The sequence below is a fragment of the Bos mutus genome, chromosome 5 (genome assembly GCF_027580195.1).
Source record: "Bos mutus isolate GX-2022 chromosome 5, NWIPB_WYAK_1.1, whole genome shotgun sequence".
In the NCBI taxonomy this organism is placed as follows: Eukaryota; Metazoa; Chordata; class Mammalia; order Artiodactyla; family Bovidae; genus Bos; species Bos mutus.
In genome coordinates this window covers 114,020,261-114,043,156 of record NC_091621.1, presented here as the reverse complement: position 1 = coordinate 114,043,156, position 22,896 = coordinate 114,020,261, and the positions used below count along the sequence as shown (strand labels likewise).

General features: G+C 45.8%; 1 protein-coding gene across 4 annotated transcripts in view; it reads left to right on the top strand.

Annotated features, from left to right (window-relative positions):
- The window catches only part of PARP11 (poly(ADP-ribose) polymerase family member 11), a 31,829-nt gene extending 15,204 nt beyond the window's left edge, over positions 1 to 16,625 (top strand). For 2 of the 4 annotated variants that reach the window (XM_070371758.1, XM_070371757.1), the window contains 7 exons: positions 4,113 to 4,241; positions 5,104 to 5,224; positions 7,844 to 7,919; positions 11,418 to 11,490; positions 11,574 to 11,704; positions 12,961 to 13,112; positions 15,012 to 16,625. In XM_070371758.1, coding sequence (XP_070227859.1) covers positions 4,113 to 4,241; positions 5,104 to 5,224; positions 7,844 to 7,919; positions 11,418 to 11,490; positions 11,574 to 11,704; positions 12,961 to 13,112; positions 15,012 to 15,328 — 999 coding nt within the window. In that variant the 3' untranslated portion in view covers positions 15,329 to 16,625. Of the gene's footprint in view, positions 1 to 10; positions 275 to 4,108; positions 4,242 to 5,103; positions 5,225 to 7,843; positions 7,920 to 11,417; positions 11,491 to 11,573; positions 11,705 to 12,960; positions 13,113 to 15,011 lie in introns of those variants that run through there. The other 2 variants (XM_070371759.1, XM_070371760.1) reach the window with 2 other exon arrangements.
- The last annotated feature ends 6,271 nt before the right edge of the window (positions 16,626 to 22,896 follow it).

Genomic DNA, 22,896 nt, shown 5'->3' with positions numbered 1-22,896 from the left:
CACTGAAGCTTGACTTACCTCTTTGAGCCTAATTATATACACTAGCCATTCCTTTGGAGGGTGAACTTGTTGAAAACCATACAAGTTAGTCTTGTGAACTGAGTCTGTAGAAAGAAAGTCATAACATCTGTGAAGCAAAGCAGTCACATTCACCTTTAGCCCCAGAGGAGAGAAGAGACAGGGGGCTGGCATCTTAGGGAAGAACCAACGCTCCAGAGGCCTCGGGTATTTCTAGAATCTTCTTTGAACTGCCAGCTGTGTGATTCTAGACAATGTAATTATCTTTCCTCTATTTCGTTTCCCCCAACATTAATTGGAGAATAATGACTTCTCTTGTGCCTTGGATTGTGGAGGAAAACATTAGTGTAAGTTGACGAGGAATTTTATAAAATCTGAAGCTCCTTAGGGCAGTGGTACCAGCCTGTGGTATGGCCCTCTCTGTACAGGGATGATAAGACAAGTCTGTCCTGGGCGCCCCTCTGACCTGCTGACACACACACAGCTGCCTTTGACGGGCCTCCTGGAAAGGACTGTGGTGAACACGCCCGCCTTGTGACCTGGCTCACGGCGTGGTCCTGGGTTAGTGTGACGCACCACAGCACACCGGTTGCTTGTATGCTGTGTCCGGGGGGCTTTTCTACTTCCCATCCCTTTTCTCCTCGATGGAACTCATAAGCCAAATATTTATCCGAACTATTTCCTTGAAATTCATCCTTCCCAATTTTTCAAGTTATTTTCGGAAGAAAAACTAAATTTAGGTCACTGTTGCTTTCTGTGTAAATGGGCAAATTAGGTGAACAGTAAATCATAAGGAAGAGTAGGCGCTGTGAATAACTTACACAGCTGATCTTAAAATTTAAATCACTGCCTTTATTCCTGGTAAAATATATAAGGTGGAATGCAGGTGCTGTGTGTTCAGCTGCTAAATCACATCTGACTCTGCGACCTCACGGACTGCAGCCTGCCAGGCACCTCTGTCCATGGGATTTTCTGGGCAAGAACACTGGAGTGGGTTGCCGTTTCCTCTTCCAGGGGATCTTCCTGACCCAGGGTTCAAGGCCGTGTCTCCTGCGTTGGCAGGCGGATTCTTTACCTACTGAGCCACACAGCAGAGCCTAAATCTACAGCTCTTGCTCTGAGGGTGTTCTGGTTTTAATTTCTTAGCAGCCAATCCACTTTAAAACATGAAGGGAAATTCCTGAACATAATTACAAAGCATTCCTTGGAGAGAGTTTCCAAACAGGAATGAAAAAATAACAAGCCCCATCCCCTGTGCTCAGGTACTGTGCTTGGTACTCTGCAGGACTGGGCGTCATGTCTCCCAGCAGCCAGGGAAGAAGGATCTTCTCATCTCAGGTCTGTGAGAAGGAAACCGGGCATAGAAGGTTTCTCAACAAGGGCATAGAAGCTTAGCCCAGGTGAAACCACTTCTGGATACTTTAAAGAATGAAATTTTTTCCAAATTACCCAAGTACTACATATTCTTTGCCAAAAAAAAAAAAAAAAATCAGAGATACAGGAAATTAAAGTTTTGACAAATCACCAGTAACCGTTTAACTTTGTGTGTGTGTGTATGATGAAACACACACACATACACACACACACACACACACACAGCAAAGTCTGAATGATACACAGTTAAGTGAATAGTATTGATTAACCGTGGAGAAAGCAGGTGAGAGCCACCAGGAAGGGAAGTGATGGTCAAAGAAGTCTTTAGCTTTATCTTGAATGTTCTGCTTTTTTGCAAGGAGAATATTTTCATATATTAGCTGTGCAAATTTAGTAATTTAAAAACCCTTAGAGAATGAGGAAAGAAAGCTACATTCTAGGTAAAGTTGAATCTTCATGACTCACCTCTTTCCCTCTTTTCTGGTGACCTCCTCTTCATCACATTCTCCACCCAAAAGTGTTTAAAACTTTCAAAAATAATAACATGTACATGATATAGACAAGATTATAAAGTCATTGATAAGGAAATATAAGGCAGTGTTCCATCGTGTGGAAGTGCACAGACCCTGGGTCTGCACTGCCTGGGTTTGAACCCTGGCTTCCCTGTTGTGACCTTCTCATTTATAAATGTGGGGTAGTAATAGTACCTATGTTACAGGGCTGTTGTGAGTGTTGCTCGTGCAGTACTGGGGACAGCATCTGGCAACTAGGAAGAGCCCATCCTATAGATCAGTCCTGGGTGTTCACTGGAAGGACTGATGCTGAAGCTGAAACTCCAGCACTGGCCACCGGGTGCGAAGAGCTGACTCATTTGAAAAGACTGATGCTGGGAGGGATTGGGGGCAGGAGGAGAAGGGGACGACAGAGGATGAGATGGTTGGATGGCATCATTGACTCGATGGACACGAGTTTGGGTGGACTCTGGGAGTTGGTGTTAGAGAGGGAGGCCTGGCATGCTGCAGTCCATGGGGTCGCAAGGAGTCGGACATGACTGAGCGACTGAACTGAAGTGAACTGAACTGAAGAGTTATATAAGGGTTACTATTATTACTATTATTATCCTAACATTCAGAGAAAAAGCCATGTTAAACGTATATCCATTTGGACTTTTCTGTGTGTGTGCATATACACGTGTGCATATATAGACATATACACATTTATGTGGGTAAAGATAGATGTATATTTTTATTAAAATTGGATCATACTGTTTCCATTTATTATAGCCTTCTTTGTACTCTCTCAATACTATATTTTACAAACATCTTTCCATGCCACTAAATGAAATATGAATATTCATTGCTTTTTTTAAAGATACGCCACACAGCTTGCAGGATCTTAGTTCCCTAGCCAGGGATTGAGTCGGGCCCTGGCAGTGAAAACTCTTCAGTCTCAGCCGCTGGACCACCAGGGAGTTCCCGAAATACGAACGTTCAAAACAAAAATCAAATGTGTCAGTATTTGGTTTTAACTAGTAGTGGTAGCGTGGATCCTTCAGCCAAATACATGAACAGAGGATAAGCCACATTTCTCGGCGCTAAACTGAGAAGCTGGAGTGCTTCTTGGTGCTGATACAGCTTGCTTAAGTGGTGGCAGGGACATCGATGCATCCACCCAAGTGTCTGATTGATTGTCATGTTTGTTAAGCAATGATCGTCAATATTTTTTTTTCATTAAACACCAAGATTTTTTAAACAGACTGTGGACAGTTTAAGCGTAAAACTAAAATTTGTGGTTTACTTCATAATCGCAGACTGAATCGAGGCTTCCCAGGTGGTACAGTGGTAAGGAACCTGCCTGCCAGTGGAGGACATGAGAGATTTGGGTTTGACCCCTTGGGAAGATTCCCTGGAGAAGGAAACAGCAACCCACTCCAGTGTTCTTGCCTGGGAAATCTAACAGAGGAGCCTGGCGGGCTCCAGTCCTAGGGTCGCAAAACAGTCAGACGTGACTTAGAGACTGAGCATGCACACTGAAGCTTTCCTCTTTTTTTTTCCTAAACAGCCCACTCTGGGAACTTCTCTTATAAGCAGTTAATCCAAAACCTCCAAACTGTTTGTCCAGCAGTTGCTGCTAAAAACTGGAACTTTATGTTCCATGTCTGATGTGCAAATGTGATATTCATCATTTTACATGTTTATCTTCAGAGCCAATATGCAAGACACTATGCTGTTTGTCAGCATCAGAGTTGACATTACAGATCTTTGTGAGAAGAAAAATGATGTGTAGAAACTTCATGGTGTCCAGTGGCTAAGACTCAGTGTTCCCAATGCAGGGGGCCGATGTTCAATCCTTGGTTCGGGAACGGGATCCCACATTGCCACAACCAAGATGCGGTGTGGATGCTAAGTCACTTCAGTCATGTCCGACCCTTGGTGACCCTATGGACCGTGGCCTGCTAGGCTCCTCTGTCCATGGGGTTCTCCAGGCAAGAATACTGGAGTGGATTGCCATTTCCTCCTCCAGGGACTCTTCCCCACCCAGGGATCAAGCTTGCGTTTCTTAAGTCTCCTGCATTGGCAGGTGGATTATTTACCACTAGTGCCCCCTGGACCTGCAGCCAAGTAAATATATTAAATAAGTAAAAATTAAAAAAAAAAGTAATGTGTAAACAGCGCACTGGTTGCTAAGAAAACGATCTCTTCCTCTCTCCGGCACTTCAGGAGATGTTTCACAAAGCAGAAGAATTCTTATCCAAGACGACAGACAGCGAGGTGGATGAGATGGACACGTCAGACACACAGTGGGGCTGGTTTTACTTGGCGGAGTGCGGCAAGTGGCACATGTTTCAGGTAGCGCCCCTCTGGGTGGGGCGGGGGTTAAACGCGGAGCGTCGTCATGCTCGCGTGAAAAATCAGTAGAAGCTGCACCCGCCAGAAACCAAACCTTAGGGAAGTCAGAGAGCGGAACTAAAAGAAAAGTCAAACTCTTCTGGCTCCTCTCCCCTTCCCCAGATTTTCAGTGTTTTCTTAGAAGGTACGGTGTATGTTTTCTGTGTGTCCAGAGGGTGAGCGTGTCTGCGGGATGAGCGTGTCTGCGGGGTGTGTGGGCTGGGCATGTGTGCGCAAGGCCAGGCCTGGTTTGGTGGACAAATGGTCAGGGAAGAGACCCAGCCTGCATGAAGCGCCCCTGTGCTTCCAGTGTCAAGTCAGAGGGTGTAGATATGTGTTCTCCTCCAGCCTCATGCAGCCTGAAAGCAGATGCTAACACTCTCTTACAGCCAAAGACTGGGAAACTCAGGAAAGTTAATGTAACTGGTCCCGAGTCACACAGTTAATTAACTGTTAAGCTGAGATGTGAGCCCACACTCAAAAGTTTGTGGTCTTTTTTCTTTTTTCACTTACGAGGCTACTTAAAAGATTTGATTTGAGCCACTTAAGATGTGTCATTTTGGCAATAATCTGAAAATATTGCAATACTTTGGAAAAAGGCCTTATAACCAGTCGTTAAAGTTTTTTGTGTGTGTGTGCTGAAAATCCTTAAGCCTTTGCCCACATGTTGTCTTAGCCGATTCTCCCCATGTGTTGGTGACTAGGACAGGTCAGCAAGTTTCCTCTGTCCCTCCATTCTCTGTCTTGTCCCCCAGTACCTGCCTCTGTGGCCAAGCCGTTTCTGTGAACAGCTGGTAAATGAACTTTCTGGTTTGTCTTAAAGCCGGATACCAACATTCAGTGTTCAGTTAGCAGTGAAGATATCGAAAAAAGCTTCAAAGCAAACCCTTGTGGCTCCATTTCTTTTACCACTTCCAAATTCAGCTACAAGATAGACTTTGCAGGTATGTTTTTTTCCCCTAATAGTTGTGTGTTCTTAGTGTGTTGATATGGTGAAATCTACAGTTCTGCAGATCAGGATTAGTTGATATATTAATATTTGCAAACGGCAAAGTAAACCCCTTTTGTAATACATAAAGATGCCTCTACAAAAATTCAACATTTAAAATCTTTTGGATTTGCCTTTTATAAAGGTGTGTTCATATGCTTATAGATACTGATATATATGGAGAGTTTCGTATCTCTTGAGTTCATATAATGCTTCTCACCTAAGGAACACAAAACGCCTCTAAGCCATTGTGTTGCTCCTCATCCTTTCAGTCTCTTGAAATAGGTAGGAGCCATCAGGTGATTTCAGGATCAACCAGAGCAGTTACGTGACAAAGTCCTAGGTGGCCGGTTCTAGTTTTAAGGCCAAAGTTCAGCCAAATGACCCATCTCTTGGTATCTTGCCTAGAAAACCACTCTTCAGTGGACATTGCCTTCAGCCACTTTCTGATTTCTGGATCTCTCATTTCCAGCCAGCTAGTCTGGAAATCAGCCCCACTTGGATTTCATCTGTGATGAAATTAATCCGGGATGAACATTCATCTGTGATGAAATCCAAGGGCATGCTTTTAAGGACCCCTTGACAAACCTCTTGTACTCACACTGCCTTCTCCAGTTGCCAGCCTCAGCTGTTTACTGGTCAGAGGCAAATAGGACCTGGAGGGAGGGTGGCTTTCTTAACAAAAGTGCTTTGCACTGCCACACAGCTCTGTCATCCAGGTCAGGTGTTCTTTCCTGGTTCCTGAGAGTGGAGTCCTTATATCAGTGAGCGCTGGCTGTGGTAGCAGGTAGGGGGCTGGTGAAACACAGGAGATTCCCCTGGAGGAGCCAAGGCCCAGACATACTGAAGGGGGTTAAATTGTCCACTAAGACATTGGTGCAGCCAAGTCTCCAATGACTGCTATGCCCCCAGAGTTGTTTATTTGTTTTTAGTTAAGAGTTAGTGCTGACTACAGAGAAGGCAATGGCACCCCACTCCAGTACTCTTGCCTGGAAAATCCCATGGGTGGAGGAGCCTGGTAGGCTGCAGTCCATGGGGTCGCTAGGAGTTGGACACGACTGGGCGACTTCACTTTCACTTTTCACTTTCATGCATTGGAGAAGGAAATGGCAACCCACTCCAGTGTTCTTGCCTGGAGAATCCCAGGGATGGGGGAGCCTGGTGAGCTGCCGTCTATGGGGTCGCACAGAGTCGGACATGACTGAAGCGACTTAGCAGCAGCAGTAGCAGCAGTGCTGACTAAGCATAGCATTTTTTACATTAGGCAAATTGGCTGCCTTTAAGGGGCCCGACACTTGTCTTAGACAGAAGGTGCTGGTGGACACTTGAGGCTGGTGCACAACTGTCAGTGTTGAAGCCGCACTGAGACGTCATGACGTGCAGACCTCAAGCTTTACATGGAGGGCAGGACTCATCAAAGCGTTTGGTCCGTGCTCCAACAAGCCACGTGTCTTTGAAAGAATACTTTCTAGTGAATTGTATCTGGGGGAGCATTTCTCTTGGACAGTGCAGTTTATTTAAAAAAAAAAAGTCTATCAAAGAACAAGAGTCACATAAACACCAGCTCACACCCCTCTATGTAATGACACTGTTTCGAAAGTGTAGGTATTAGCATTTCCCACGTACATTGGCAAAATTAGCCCCCATCATTTTGTCACAAGCCAGCTCAGCTTCTCTTTATAAAAAAACTGGTGAGAAGTAAGCTCAAGACAAGCTGGTATAAGGTGAAGGCATCATAGGCTTAACTCCATGTGCTGAGACGACCTTGCTTTCTCGCCGCGTGGTGGCTGTGCCAGCGTGTGCAGAGCCTAGGCGTACAGGAGGGGTGAGCACACTTCTCACAGCAGCAGCCCGGCTGTGTGGACCACCTCATCTTGGCGTGGGATGACGTCCACGTAGACAGGGTGGTGAAGTGACCAGAATCCCCTCGGTAAGACTTAGCGCCTACCTCGGTGGGGATGATGAGGTGGACCTGGCAAATACCGCCATGGCTGAGAAAGAGAGGAGAGAAGAAAGTGATACATCAGTCAGTCCATTAGCCTCTTAGCACTGCATCCCTCGTGTAAGTCTGTATTGAGTCTAGCTAGGTTTTCTATTGTTTTGGTTTAGGTGTACAATTTACAGAGAAGGCAAGGAATGTACAAATTTTTGAAACTGTGAGTTGTGCAAGTTTTATCATGGTAACGTATCTTTTTTGTTTTTGTTGTTATGTCCAAAATTTTTGAAACAATCAAACATTAAAGAAGCCAGTCAGAAGATTCAGTACTTTCTTTCTCTTCCTAGTACTTCTAATTTTCCAAAGTTGAGAACCCCTCTCTGTTCACGTGTTTGACTCAAGCACGGTACGAAAAGGAATAGACCCTACGTACTGAGGGTGGCCTCCTCCTGTGTTAGCTTAGATCAAGCAGGGAAGCTGATAACCAGACGTGTGGTCAGGTATCCCTAATAAGGCTGGTGCTGGCAGCTGCTCCTGAAGCCCGTGGTCCTTGACCATCCGATTGTGCGGCTGCAAAGCTTCGTGACATGGCGTCGCCCAGTGTGTTCCCGTGACTCACCTCTTTGTCTCTGTGCACAGAAATGAAGCAGATGAACCTCACCACGGGGAAGCAGCGCTTAATAAAAAGAGCCCCCTTTTCCATCAGTGCTTTCAGGTATTGTGGGGGGAATGGGCTGCAAAAAGTGGGCTGTCTCTCTCTCTCCTCTTCTTTAACGTTTGGCAGAGGAATAAGTAGACGGAGAATGTTTTGGTGGGTTATTTAATGATCTTAATATTAATCTTTACTGATTTCACATTTGTTGATGCATGAGCCGTACTGTTATTTTCGACTGGCATTTCCTTTCCTGTCGTCCTTTTCATTTCCCTTAGATAGATGTATTTTTCAATTCTTTAGAGCAGTTTGAGCGGTAGTTTAAAAAATGCCTCATGATCTCTACTGTAAATCCTTAAAATAACCTACCGAGGTAAGTTCAAATTAGCTTGGAAAGACTCTCCTGGAACCATCCAATTATTTGGGTTTTAAATCCTGAGTAATTACCCACTTTGTCTTCACCTCCACTGAGCCCCACTGGGCAGCTCCTGGAGGTAATTTCAGATCTGCAGTGACTAAAGGGGGCCTGGGAAGACAGGAGTGTGTGGGACGGTGGCCCAGCTGCCTGCGGTCCTATCCTGAAAAGCTATGAATGCCTTGTTGTGGTTTAGTCACCAAGTCATGTCCTACTCTGCGACCCCATGGGTTGTAGCCCCACCAGGCTCTTCTGTCCATGGGGATTCTCCAGGCAAGAATACTGCAGTGGGTTTCCATTTCCTCCTTCAGGGGATCTTCCTGATCCAGGGATCGAACCCACATCTCCTGCATTGGCAGGCAGATTCTTTACCACTGAGCCACCAGGGAAGCCCTGCTATAAATGCCACAAGAGAAACAAGAGAATAAATAGGTGTTATTCACATGAGTAAAGTTGAAGGGAAAAACTTTAGGGCGTGTCTTGTATTATTGGGAATGATTCCTCAATCAAGTCTTGAGATTCCTGTTGTTCAAAGAATTTAAAATGAAACAAACAAAAAATGCTGTTTAATAGCATGTGATTTGTAGGAGATGCCCATTTGCTTCTTCCAAGGAGATGTTTTGAAAGGATTAAAGAAAATAGTTTTTGAAGTTTCTCTTCTTGGGACTTTGGGCATGTATTTTAGGATTATGATTTATAAGTTATGCAAGTACTTGTATAATGAATGCTCTAGGAAGGGAGAGAACTTTACTTCCTTACTAGCTACATTATATCCTCATTCTTAAGTACAAGGAATTTAAGAAAGGAATTGTTTATCTTCAGAGGGTATGTAATCTGAGAGAAAAATGAGACATAATAATGAAAAATGTTATAGTAATTGTATGTCACTATATCTGGTGTCTTTTTATGGGGAGAGGCATGTAATGCAAGGCACTTCGTTCGCTCACAGACCATAGAAGCCATAGCACAAAGACAGGAGAGGGGGGGAAATAACCAGAACGGAGTCCAAGACGCAGGATAATAAAAGGAAGAATGGTTAGGCAGGATACAGACGAGCAATGACGACCAAGAGGTGTTGATACAGAAATGCTTGTGTATTGCGGGAATATACCGAGCTCTCATGACATGCAGAGTGAATAGCACATTGCCTGTTGGCAAGAAATTTGCAATTAACCAAGGCTGTAAATATTCAACAAATAAGCAAACAAAAACGTTTCACACAGCTGAAAGATACTTCTGTCGTTGCTTAGTCACCAAGTTGTGCCTGACTGTTTGCAGTCCCATGGATTGGAGCCTGCCAGGCTCCTCTGTCCATGGGATTCTCTAGGCAAGAGTATTGCAGTGGGCTGCCATTTCCTTCTCCAGGGGATCTTCCTAACCCAGGAACTGAACCCAGGTCTCCTGCATTGCAGGCAGATTCTTTACCACTGAGCCACCTGGGAAGCAAAAAAGATACTTCAGGCAAAGTGAAAAAAACAAACAAAAAACAAAGAAAACCTGGGAAAGGTATTGTTACGTGGTATCACAATCTCTGGAGTATATGAAGTACTTTGAAGAATCTCTAAGTAGAAAACCAATAGCCCCTTAGAAGAATAAGAAAAGAATTTGTGCAGTTCATGCAGCCTCACTTATAAAAAAGAGAAATACAAATTATACCAGGTTATTTCTTACTATCAGATGGACAGAAATTCCAGAGTCTGGTAACACACCTCTTCGGAGAGGTTGTGGACAAGTAGGCATTCTCTACGTTTCTGCTGGGAATGTCAATGACTGTAGCCTTCGAGGAGGGCCTCTGGAAAGTTTCTGTTAAAGTCAGGAATAAATATATTCTTTGACCCAGAAATGCCATTCCGAAAATGTTATCTTAAAAGTTGACAAGCGGCCATGGACAATGACAAGTGGACAGACTTGTTCTCTAGCATCCTTAATGGCAGCAAGAGTTGGAAACAGCCAAATGTCATCCACAGGGAACTTGTGGTCAACAGGAGGGGGTGTGTCCATGCACTGGGGTACCTGTGTCAGTAGAATGCACGCCTTCATCCTCCAGTGTCCAGAGTGTCTGCGTGTGCCAGGCTGTGTGCTGGGGAGTTGTCTCCATGGTACAGAAGGCTCTCTGAGAATATAGTGAAAAACATAGAGCAGCTACAAAAGACACAGGAATATGCTGCCATTCCTGTGTGCAAAACAAACAGACAAAAAACCCCATAGGTTTGTGTTAACCTAAAGTTCTAGAATACCCAAGAGACTGAAAGCAGTGATTACTTGGCGTGGAGGCAAGAGGTGAGAACCAGACCGGGGACTGGAGAGGGAGGGAAGCCATCCACCACTCACTCTCTTACACCTTTATTGTCCAGTCGCTGAGTCACGTCCGACTCTTTGCAATACCATGGACTGCAGCACGCCAGGCTTTCCTGTCCTTCACTGTCTCCCTGAGTTTGCTCAAACTCTTGTCCCCATCTTTAAATCATGATTGTGTGATGTCCCCAAAGGTAAAACGAGTTAAAAAAATAAGTTAAAGACAGGCTAGAAGTTGATACATTTCTTCCACAACTTCCAGTCACCAGACGGGATTCATGTATCAGTTACAGCCTTCTGCCATCAAGCTCCCCAAGGTCATTGTCTTTTTCTGTGTTCACATCCAGTGGCTTAAACGTGGTAGATGACTTTGCCAGCTTCTGCTTTGGGACCGTGCAGGGGCCTAGTGGACAATAAAGAGAGAAAGGTTTAGATTTGAGTTAATAATAGATCTTGAAGGACATTGAACATGTAGCTGAGGGTTCTGAGTGGTATTTAATAGACACTAAATCTGTTAAAGGAGTTTTATTTTAATCAAGAAGTTGATTTTCTTCTCGGAAATTACTTTTCTTCACCTAAAGTCTTCCTACCTTTAAAAGAAACTCTGGCAAATACAGGAAAACAAGATCGAAATAATATCGTTTTTGAAGTTTCCCATCAGATTTCTCAACGCAGCCCCTAAAAAAGTTGCACACAAGCCAATATTCAGTAAGTGTTTTAAAATAAAGAAACCAAGGACGACACTGTACTGCTTTTGTCACATGATAATTCAGCTTGGGAGAAAATGTCTGAGTCGTTGACCGTGATTATAATCGGCTTCTAAAATGTTGTTTTGTCTTTTCTGCTCCAAGTTACATCTGTGAGAACGAGGCCATCCCCATGCCGCCACACTGGGAGAACGTGAACACCGAGCTGCCCTACCAGGTGAGGGCAGCACCCAGTGACCACCCGCCCACCGGAGAGGTGGGGAAGAACCCCGGTAACACAGTGCCATCTTCTCTTTCCAGCTTATTCCGTTGCACAATCAGACACACGAATACAATGAAGTCGCTAGTCTCTTTGGGAAAACAATGGACCGCAACAGAATTAAAAGGATTCAGAGAATTCAAAACCTAGACCTGTGGGAGTTCTTCTGCAGGTGAGACCATTTCCACTCGGAACCCTGCTCCTTGGCCTCTGAGACGTTCTGCAGCCTCAGAGACGGCAAAGCACAAATGCTCAATGGTGTTCACCGCCAGCGGCACCCCGTGCTCTTCTCCACGTGTTTTGACCTGGTTTCCCAGCCTCTTCCTCATCCCCAGGGACAGCTGCTCTGTAAGCTGCCAACTTCCTGTACAGCAGGGGTCCCCAACCTCTGTGATCTAATGCCTGACCCCCTGAGGTGGAGCTGGTACAATAACAATGGAAATAAAGTGCACAATACGTGTCGTTCCCTTGAGTCATCCCGAAACCATCCTCCCACCCGTGGTCCGTGGAAGAAGGGTCGTCTTCCACAAAACCGGTCCCTGGTGCCTGAAAGGCTGGGGACAGCCGTTCTTAGGCACAGTTGGATAGTTTTTACTGCCTTCGTTTGTATACAATACACATTATTATTTTGAGTTATACATCTCTTTCTGCATCATTCTTTTGAAAAATAATGTTGTCTGTAAAAGAGTTATCAGTGTTAATACACGTACACCTATTTCATTATTTTAATTTCCATATCTAAATATGTAATTATTTGTTCAGTTTTTTCTCTTGAGAGGATTTTAGGCCATTTTTAGTATGTTTGTTTTTTTTTGCTTTTACAGTAAGTCCTACATGGAATATCTTTGTATGTTTTGGAAGAGATTTGTCCACTGACAAGAGGGTTGAACTGGATGGTTTTATGTCCCTTCCAGCCCGAAGATTCAAAAGTGCAGTTCAACTAACATGTCGCACTCTGGGGATAAAATGATCAAGGCATAGTCCTTGCTCAAGGAATTTCACTGTTTAAAGACTCTGTGAACAGTTATTTATTGTCTGTAGTGTCATTTTTAGGTATCGGTAAAGCTTGACTGGTTTAAGCAATCAGTCATTTTACTGTGATGGGGCATCATCTGGGAGATCTATAGTTTTTTTTTTTTTAATTTTTTAAAATTAAAATATTTAATTGAAGTATAGTTGATTTATAGTGTAGTTTGGGGTATAATTTTTACCCTTGTCTGTTAACTAGTAATTTTTGATGAACCAATTTAGATGTCCCAAGAGCATGTGAGATTATTTTTTCCAGAGCTATTATATGTCCACTTGTGGTAGATGTTAAATTACCGTTTTCTGTTTCACCCATTCTATTGCGCTTCACTCCTTGAAGAATCAGTGATGCCACTTACAGTAGATTTCTGTGTGTTTTGTGTCTGTGCATTGTATTTTTAGGAAAAAGGCTCAGCTCAAGAAAAAAAGAGGCGTGCCTCAGATTAATGAACAAATGCTGTTCCATGGCACCAGCAGTGAGTTCGTGGAGGCGATTTGCATTCACAACTTTGACTGGAGAATCAACGGCATCCACGGTGCTCTCTTTGGCAAAGGTAATCATCCGAACCTAGTCGGAGTGCTAGGAGACAGTCTTCTCTTTGAGAGAGGATTAATGAGATTCAGGGGCTCCAGAGGCTTTAAGTTAAATGTTAGACGCAAAAGTTAAATGCTAGGCTCCTGGCACACCCTCAGAGTTTCTGAGCCGCCAAAAAGCCACTTCCTGCTTGTGCAAGATGGAAGGAAGACTTTTCACATCTCTCCGAGGTCAGATAACCACCCTCCACTGCTGCCCCCAAGTCCCAGCCATTCAGGTGGGACATCATGTCTAGATTTGCTCATTTTTGCATTATGACATTTAGTTTCCACATATGAGTCCTTTCCATGGATAAGTCTGTACACCAAACTGTTTTATGTCAAGTACACAGAGCACTAAAAAATAAATCAGTTAATGTGTACATGGTTACATAGGTCTATTTTTTGTTTGTTTTTTTTTAGAAAATGATAGGTTGGAATGTTGATGAGCTTTAAAGAATAATGGGGGAAATCCTCCCCTTTTTCCTAATGTTGTGGAAGTCTGAGTTCCTTAGTCTTTGCTCACTAGACAAGCACGTTAAGGAGAGAGGGGAGGGGAAACATTAACATTAACATAAACATAAACATTAACATTAAGAGGTGGACCTTAACTTGGTCTTCCCTGGTGGCTCAGTGGTAAAGAATCCGCCTGCATTGCAGGAGATGTAGGCTTGATCCCTGGTCAGAAAGATCCCCTGGAGGAGTGCATGGCTGCCCACTCCAGTATTCTTGCCTGAAGAATCCCATGGGCAGAGGAGCCTGGTGGGCTGCAGTCCGCTGGGTTGCAAAGAGTCGGACACGACTGAAGCGACTTAGCCTGTGTGTGAGCTGCATTGCCTGTATGCTGGGTCCTTATTTTGCACCTTCCCTCCAGCAAGAGGGGCTGCGTTAATTTAAAAAATCACGGCTGAAAAGGCCATCCCCTTTATTTAACTGTGTAAGAGGATCAGAAAGGTATTACATAAATCCCACTGGATTTGAGTAATAGGGGACTTTGCAATTCATTTCCAAAGTGTTTTGGGTAAGTGCTCCCTTACTGAGGGCAGCCTCCTAGACCTCCCAGTTTGGAAGAGTCAGATGCTTCATGGAGATTCCTGTTTAGCCAGTAGACCCGTGAGCTTGTTCTTCTGGAACGTTCGGGTGTGAGCTGAATTGCATTATCTCCGGAAATCTTTTCCTGGATTTCTGGATGTGGGGTTCTATCATTTCCAAAAATATTATTGAACTGTCACCTTGTAAAATAGAAACATGGTTTCTTGGGGTTTGAAATCATCTGTGCAGACCCGTGGTTTCACTGTGCTCCCCAGTGATGGGTGCTTAGATGGGTGGGTAGCAGGTGGGGAAAGGGTGGAAGGAAATAGAAGAGGGAGGGAGGTCCCAGCAGTTACAAGGCGGGTCCTGCCACTTGTAATCACAGAAGCCACTTGTGTCTGTCTTACATATTGGATTTATTTATAAGATTTGTTTTTGGCCATACCACATGGCATGTGGGATTTTAGTTCCCCAACCAGGGATCAAACCTGGGACCCCTGCCTTGGATGCTTGGACTCTTAACCACTGGACTGCCAGGGAAGTCCCTGTAATATTCTTTTTGAATACCACTACACAAGTCCAGTAGCTGCATTTTGGTGGGGATGGGGATGGTGTTGGTGGTGGGGACTGGTCTGTACTAACACACACACCCCAGTGGCCATCTGCATCGCAGCTGTCCACAACAGACAGATTTCTGTTCTTTTCTTTAACACCTATAGTTGAGGGAATTCCACGTCTATCTTGGCTCTATGATTGCCTGTGTCTGTCCCCCTAGCCCCAGTAGTTTCGCTTGTGTTTCATACATTCCTTGGAGTAACCTTGGCTCTCCGGGGCCCTTTCTGTCTAAGGAACCTATTTTGCTCGAGACGCTGCTTACTCCAGCCGCTTCTGCAAAGATGACGTAAAGCACGGAAACACGTTCCAGATCCACGGGGTCAGCCTGCCGCAGCGGCATCTGTTCCGAACACACAAATCCATGTTTCTCGCCCGAGTGCTGATTGGAGACTACATAAATGGAGACTCCAAATATATGCGCCCTCCCTCCAAAGACGGCAGCTATGTAAACTTGTATGACAGCTGCGTGGACGACACCTGGAATCCCAGGGTCTTTGTGGTGTTCGACGCTAACCAGATCTACCCCGAGTACCTGATAGACTTTCACTGATTTCACATCCAAGTCTTCGAGGTTGAGGGAGCTATATTCTTTTTCGCAGGGAGGTCTGCGCACCGATCATCTAGCCACTCAGTGTTAATGCTCTGATCCCTCTGAAGCAGAAAGAGGCCTCTCTATAAAAAGACACACTGACTTTACGGTTGGTTTGTTGTTCTGTTTCCGTTTGTCGCTGACGTTTGTTAAAGCGCAATACCACTGCTGTTTAAGGGCGGCGCTCAAAATGGAATCGTCTGAGTCACTCCATCTTTAAGGTTTACATGTGTGTCTTTAGGGTGAATGTTTTCAGTTCAAGTAGACTTAGTCCTATATATGATCAAAAAAATGTAGACATAAAAGTGTCCCTTGAGAGGAACTGAGATTTTGTAAACAAATTCTGAAATGATCATCCACTGATCTATGTGTTGCTTTGTTAGTCTTCGGGAGGATGGGAGGCAGTTTAAAACCTTGAAGCAGCCTGAGTAACTTGAGAGAAATCAGACACAAAAGAACGGTAGGCAGTGCTGCCAAGCAGGCCAGAAGGAGAGGATCAAGACAGGGCACCCTCTCCTGATGCCTTTGGGAGAGGCAAAGAGTCACTGCGGGGTGTGACTGGCCTTGCTCACCTCTTCTGCCTCCTGCAGCCCAAATGACTGCAATTAGCAAGCACCTCATCCCCTAGAGCTCCCCAATTCTTATACCCAGACTCCCTGCACAAGGTACTTACTGCATCTTCAAAAGGAAATTTTTTTACAACACACGTTCTTGTTCAGTCAGTTGTGTCCGACTCTTTGCGACCCCAAGAACTGCAGGATGCCAGGCTTCCCTGTCCTTCACTGTCTCCCAGAATTTGCTCAAACTCATGTCCATTGAATCAATGATGCCATCCAACCGTCTCATTCTCTCTTTCCCTCTTCTGCCCTCAATCTCTCTCAGCATCAGGGTCTTTTCCAATGAATTGGCTCTTCACATCAGGTGTCCAAAGTATTGGAGCTTCAGCATCAGTCCTTCCAATGAATATTCAGGGTTGATTTCTTTTAGGATTGATTGGCTTGATCTCCTTGCTGTCCAGGGGACTCTCAAGAGTCTTCTCCAGCACCAAGCACATACTTTCCCTTTGTTTCGGGTTCTTACAATGATTACTTCTAAGAGATTTTTAATCCGATCCTCCCCCCACCAAATGCACAGCTATTCAGCTATGATTTATAAAACCCACACTTCTAAATTCCCCATTTTGAATCGTTCCAGAAAGCCTGAGATGCTTGCAACCAATCTGATTTGTTCTTTTGAGTAGCAGTAGACAGTCTGCTCACTGTCTTGAAAAATTAGGTACAATTCATAATCGTGCTCAGTGAAGTTTGTTTACCTGCTCCATCTGCCTGGCTGTTCTATTTTAAGGAGGAATAAGTGATGTTGAAAGAACTTCCTGCCCCTAAAGCTATTCTAGCAGAGACAGGACAGCAACTTGGCAGAGATGTTACGTAGGAGTTCAGGTGTCGGGTGGAGGATTTGATCATATGATTGTTAAAGACTTTTTCCAGCCTTGATTTTCTGTGGTTATAGCTGAAAAAAAAAAAATTTGGTATCTTTTTTTTTTTTAAGTTTTGCCATCTCCAAGATTTATTTATTTTCTGTCTGCACTTCGAGGGCATGTGGAATCTTAGTTCCCTGACTAGGGATTGAAGCCACACCCCCCTGCCTTAGAAGAGCAGAGTCTTAACACCGCACCGCCAGAGAAATCCCCAGAATACTGGTATCTTTCCTGGAAATCCTTTTTCGAATTCACTTTGGTACTAAATTCCATCTCCATTACCTTTCACCCCAATTTGGGCTGAAAGGTAGTCAAGGTAATTTAACTTCTCAAGAAAAACCCAGTACATGTGCTCACCTGGGACGCTCAGCTCTGTCCCTTGAACTGCAAAGACACCATACAAATAAGGCGTAGGGAGCAGGTTAGGCGAGGCGGTTCTTCAGCTGCTGCTGCCTCCCCCAGACTCCCTGCAGCCCTGAGGGCATGTGACTGTGCCGAGAGTAGGTCACACACGGACACCTGCCACCCAGGAAGCTGTGTCCAGCTCACTGGAGCCAAGTGACAGCCGAGAGTTCCTGACTCTGATGTGCAGAGGAACAGCTGGTTTTGATGAAGTGCTGTTCGTGTTTTTAGAAAGGACACATTTTATAAACATGTGGAAGTCACCATGGAAATACAGGAGAGAAAGTCACCAGGCTGCTGCCTCATGGGAGGCAGCTTACCACTGCTGCGGACCTGCTCGCAAAAACGACCTCAGAGACATCAGGAAGGCACATGCTGACAATCTTTTTCTTCTACTTATTTGTTACTTACATACAAACTGATGTTCAGACAGTCCCCAATTCAACACAGCTCTCTTTTCCAGTTTAATTTGATGGCCTCCCCAATGCTTGAATGGAATAACTGCTGTAGATTTTATCTCAGTTGGTAAAGAATCTGCCTGCAATGCAGGAGACCCCAGTTCGATTTCTGGGTCAGGAAGATCTGTGAGAGATGGGATAGGCTACCCACTCCGGTATTCTTGGGCTACCCTTGTGGCTCAGCTGGTAAAGAATGCGCCTGCAATGCAGGAGACCTGTGTTCGATTCCTGGGTTGGGAAGATCCCCTGGAGAAGGGAAAGGCCACCCACTCCAGTATTCTGTCCTGGAGAAGTCCATGGACACAGTCCATGGGGTTGCAAAGAGTTGGACGTGACTGAGCGACTTTCACTTTCATTGGCAGGAGACTCAAGAGACGTGGTTTTGATCCTTGGGTTGGAAAGATCCCCTGGAGAAGGAAATGGAAACCCACTCCAGTATTCTTGCTTGGAAAATCCCATGGACAAAGGAGCCTGGTGGGCTGCAGTCCATGGGGTCACAAAGAGTCAGGACTGAGTGACTGAGTGCGCGTGCACACACACGCACGCACATACACACACACACAACTTCTGGACATTAGCTGATCTGACCTCCAGGAGACTAAGAGCCTGAGGTTGAAACTTGCAAGGCAACCCCCCAGGTGAACTCTGAACTTCACTAGCTAGCTCCTCTCTGTAGGCAGAGTGCGGTGAAATAGACATTGTAAGAGAGAACTGTGCTGTTATTCTTGTCTGAGGTCGTACTCCAAATCCTCTTTCATAAGAAAGACCTGAGTTTGATGAACTTCTTAAACGTGATCGTGTCGAGTTCATTGGTGTTAGCGTCCTCTTTGCTGTGATCAGCAGACTGATTTGAGAGTCGTATCATCACTGTGTAATGAGACTGGACACCACTGTTTGCATTCTTTTCCTGTCATCATGTGTGTGCGGGTTGGGGGAGAGGGAATCCATTCCAGATTCATGAATAAATGATTTTTAAAATTTTGCCCTGAATAAACTGCAGCTGATAGTAACTGTTCTTTTATCACTTTGGTAATATCAGCCTCAGGGTTAAAAAAAAATATATGTGTTGATAAGAAACAATCTCCTAGATCTTTGTGGTGATGAAGAAGAAGGTTTTGTATCAGCGTCGCTTTCATTTCTAGACTGTTCCTGTGAGGATGCTCAAGACCTGGGAGCCGCTCTGGACTCACAAATACACTCTTTCTACATGGAGTAATCAGTGCTCCCTGTAGCGGGTCATGGAGGGCTGCATATGTTATATATTTCTTTCTGCGATGTCTATGTCTCATTTCCACCTTGCATTATTTAAACCTCAGTTCTCAGCTCAGAGTTAAAGGACTCTTGAGGTGTTTTGTTTCCTGTAACTCTTACGTAACCCACTTGCAGGTGTGGGAAATCTCTTGTTCTCGGTTTGAATCATCACAAGCAACAGCTAAACACATAACCCGTGGCGGAAAACACTTACTCCATGCAATTGAAAATTCCGAAACAGACCAGGGCCTGGTACCTTCACTCTCGGTGGCTCCTGGCCCAGAGGAGAATCCAGGAGGCTGTCTGCCCTCACCCGAAGAGTGAGCTTCCTGAGTCCACCGGCCTCCAGCCCCTCCCGGGTATGTCTTTTTGAAGCGAGTTAGACACTTCACTTAATCTTTCGGCTTCTGTTGGTCAAAAAGGGAGGTGTTAAAAGATCCCTTAATTGTAGAGTGGTAGAAAGGCAAAACAGAATGACTAAGACTACCCACCCATGGAAACAAGTTAAGTTTTCCGTTTGCTGAAGCTAGGTCCTAGTCTGTCTAAATTGGACTTTTATTGGGACTCATTATGATGAAAATTCTGCTGAGTTTTGATGGATGATGGAGAAAGGTGATATCTTTACAGAAATGTGTCTAAGCCATCCAGCTATTTGATGTCACCTCCCAGGTTGCCCCAGTGGATCTCCTGTTCAGCAGGAGACACAGGAGACCTGGGTTTGATCCCTGGGTCAGGAAGATCCCCTGGAGGAGGGCATGGCAACCCACTCCAGTATTCTTGCCTGGAGAATCCCATGGACAGAGGAGCCTGGTGGGCTACAGTCCATGGAGTCACAAAGAGTCAGACACGACTGATCAACTACACGCGCGTGTACACACACACACACAGATTGCCAAGAACAGGGCTAAAAACCATCTTACAGTGGGTGTTTCTGATGACCCTTCCATCCCAGACTGCCCTCTGGCCCCTGGGGGAGGGATGTTTTATTTATTTTTCAATGAACATGGACTATTTTGCATAAAATAGTCCATTTCTAGATGAAAGTATACATCTCTGTACTTGCAAAGTGAAAAAGGGATGGTAATAAAAAGATAGCAAGGAAAAGAAAAACAGAAGCCTTGTCAAAAATTGTTTTTGATCAGAAGCTTCAGCAACGTGACTATGCTTCATTTTACCCCCTTGCCCTAAATGTAGGGAAAGGTTTGACGAAAGAAGCCACTCTGCTTCACTTCCCATGGATCACTGGATCATAATGCTTGGGCACTGCTGATGGAAAAGAGGAACGTTTCAAAGAAATACGAGGTACACGGCTCTCGGGGGCTGCCTGGTCATCGAGAATGATGTCCATGGGAGAGGTGAGTCCCAAACGTCTGGGAAAGATGTTGACAGCTCATCACCAACCCCCACTATTCCTCAGGGAGTATCATTCCCAGACTCTAGGCTGGGAGCTGGCTGGGGAGTTGGTTTGGTGTGTCCCGCCTCTCCCCCAACCCCTGCTGGCCTGTGTTCCCCCCATCCCAGGTGGGAAGGCATCTTGCTTCTTCCTAACACCTGAGTGAAGGCTCCTTCCTGAATGTGACTCAGCTCGGCCTCCTGCTGCAAGATTATGTAAAGCGTTTTCGCAGCTCTAATTGCCTGGCTTTCGTTCCTCAGCCCTGCAGGCTAAGAGCTTGGCTTTTATTTGAACCTTCTCCCTGTGTGGCTGTGGATCTAAGAAATTAGCACTGGTCTTATTTATTTTTAATGGCTCCTCGTGAGAAGGGAACATACAGGATATGCCAACGACGCTTGTGTTCTCTGCAGCTTTTTCCGCTGTGCTTTGCCCTCCGCCGAGAGGCTGCACAGCAAGCTGATCCCAGCTCCCACCCTGCTGTTTAAGCTGGCTCAGGAGAGTCGCAATCCAGAGTTGAATTCAGCTCACCTCTGCAGTGTTAACCATGAACCCACGTGGTGCTTCTTGTGTTTTCCTGTTCATTTTTAAGAAATACCTTGTCCTGAAGGGCTCATGACACTTGAGTATTTCTGCAGGTCCCATACAGAATCAGTAGACATTCTCAGTCTGCGTTTGATGAACATTCTTAGAGAATTCTTAAGAGAATCAATGTCCGGCCCAGTTCCTCCTCTTTATTCATTTAAGAAAAGGACCATCTTGGGAGCACTAATCTGAGTCTTATTTCTGACTTTGCTGGCTCCGGGTGACCTTGGATAACTCACCAGAGGGGAACCGTCACTTCTCAGAAGGTGAAGTTGACTGGAGACTGACCGAGCTCTTGGTAGAACAACCTGTGGCTGGATTTCTCTAGGAACACCTGACTTGGCTGAGGGCCAAGAGGCAAGGGTTTGGGACGGGAAAGGAAAGGGATTGACCTCGTTTTCCCTGAATCTCCAGCTACTCAGTCTGTCCCCCTCAAGTTCACGTCTCAGTTCCAGGGGTGAGCCAGGCAGCAACCCAGTCCAGCATAGCCCCAGCCCCGTGGGACTCATGGTCCGGCAGGAGGACATTCTGCACTGCCACAGGCTTTAGTAAGGGGGAAGTTAAGGCTGCTTGGCAGCCTGTGACCAAGGATGTAACCAATCCCGAGGGATCAGAGGAGGCTTCCTTGAGAAGTGACGTCTGGACACACAGATCAGAAAGAGGGGCGGGTGCTAGTTAGGGGGACTCTGGGCCTGGCCACACCCTTCTATGCCTCCAGGTTCTAGGAGATGAGGAACAGGTGTGGGTGTGGGCCAATGGAACATTCTTTATTATTCTAGTGAAGATGGCAGGATCCCAGCCACTTCAAGAACCAGAATCTGTCACGCCAATGCGTGCACCTGGCCCTGAGGTCTGGCTTCCAGAAGGCTGGGGGCTGACCCAGGGGGCTGGGTCAGTGCCGGGGGTGGGGGTGGGGAAGGGAGGGGGCGTGGTGACTGGGACATCAGCGGATGTTGCAGAGATTTTTATTCGACTTAGAATCCAGATGCTGATTATGCAGAGTTGTTCATTCCTGTTCCTGGGCCTTTGCTCATGCCTTCCTCCCCTGCTCCCACTGCCAGCGGAAACACACGCACATTCCTCCTTCTACCTTCAGAGTCCCGTCTATCTGCAGCTTGGGCTCTGGGGTCAGATAACCAAGCTGAACCCTGGTCCTATCTCCCGCCAGCTGTTTGACCTCGCAGAGACAGAGGTTACTTAACCTCTCCGTGCTGCACCTCTGTGTCTGTAAATGGGGATAGTAACAGCGCCTAGGCTTCCCTGGTGGCTCAGCAGTAAAGAACCCGCTTGCCAGTGCAGGAGACATGGGTTTGATCCCTGGGTTGAGAAGATCCCCTGGAGGAGGGAATGGCTACTCACTCCAATATTCTTGCCTAAAGACTCCCATGGGCAGAGGAGCCTGGCAGGCTGTAGTCTAGGGGGATCGAGAGTTGGACATGACGGAGGACTAAACAACAGAGCCTGCCTCCTGTGATGAGCTGACTGTGGGGTGCCTAGGAGAATGCCTCAGGAAGGGTTATTGGGTGTTAACATTTAAGACCCAGAGCTCTTGGGAGCCCGACAGGTTCCACACAGAACTCGGAGTCCTGGGTATTCTTTTCTTCTTAGCACTTCAACTTGGCCAAGCAGCCCCAGAAGCAGCCCTGGAGCTAAACAATCAGGGTTGTAGCCAGCGAGAGTCCAGACCTGGAGCCATGGGGAGTCCCAGCAAGCGGGGCTTAGGAAGAGTTTATTGAGGATTTGGGGGGAGCCTCTAAGGACGTGGGGCTCTGCCCAAGATTGGAGGCTGCCAAGAAGCAGGCAAGTCTGCAACTGGGCATTTCGAGGAGTCTTATCTGTGGGACAGGAAGACGAGCCGGAGGATGAGCTGGACTTGGTCACGGAGCAGCAGACGCTCCTTCTGATGTGGGGTGGGTGTTTGGTATTCTGTGGGTGGTTCACTGACCTTGTTGTCGTCTATGCTTAG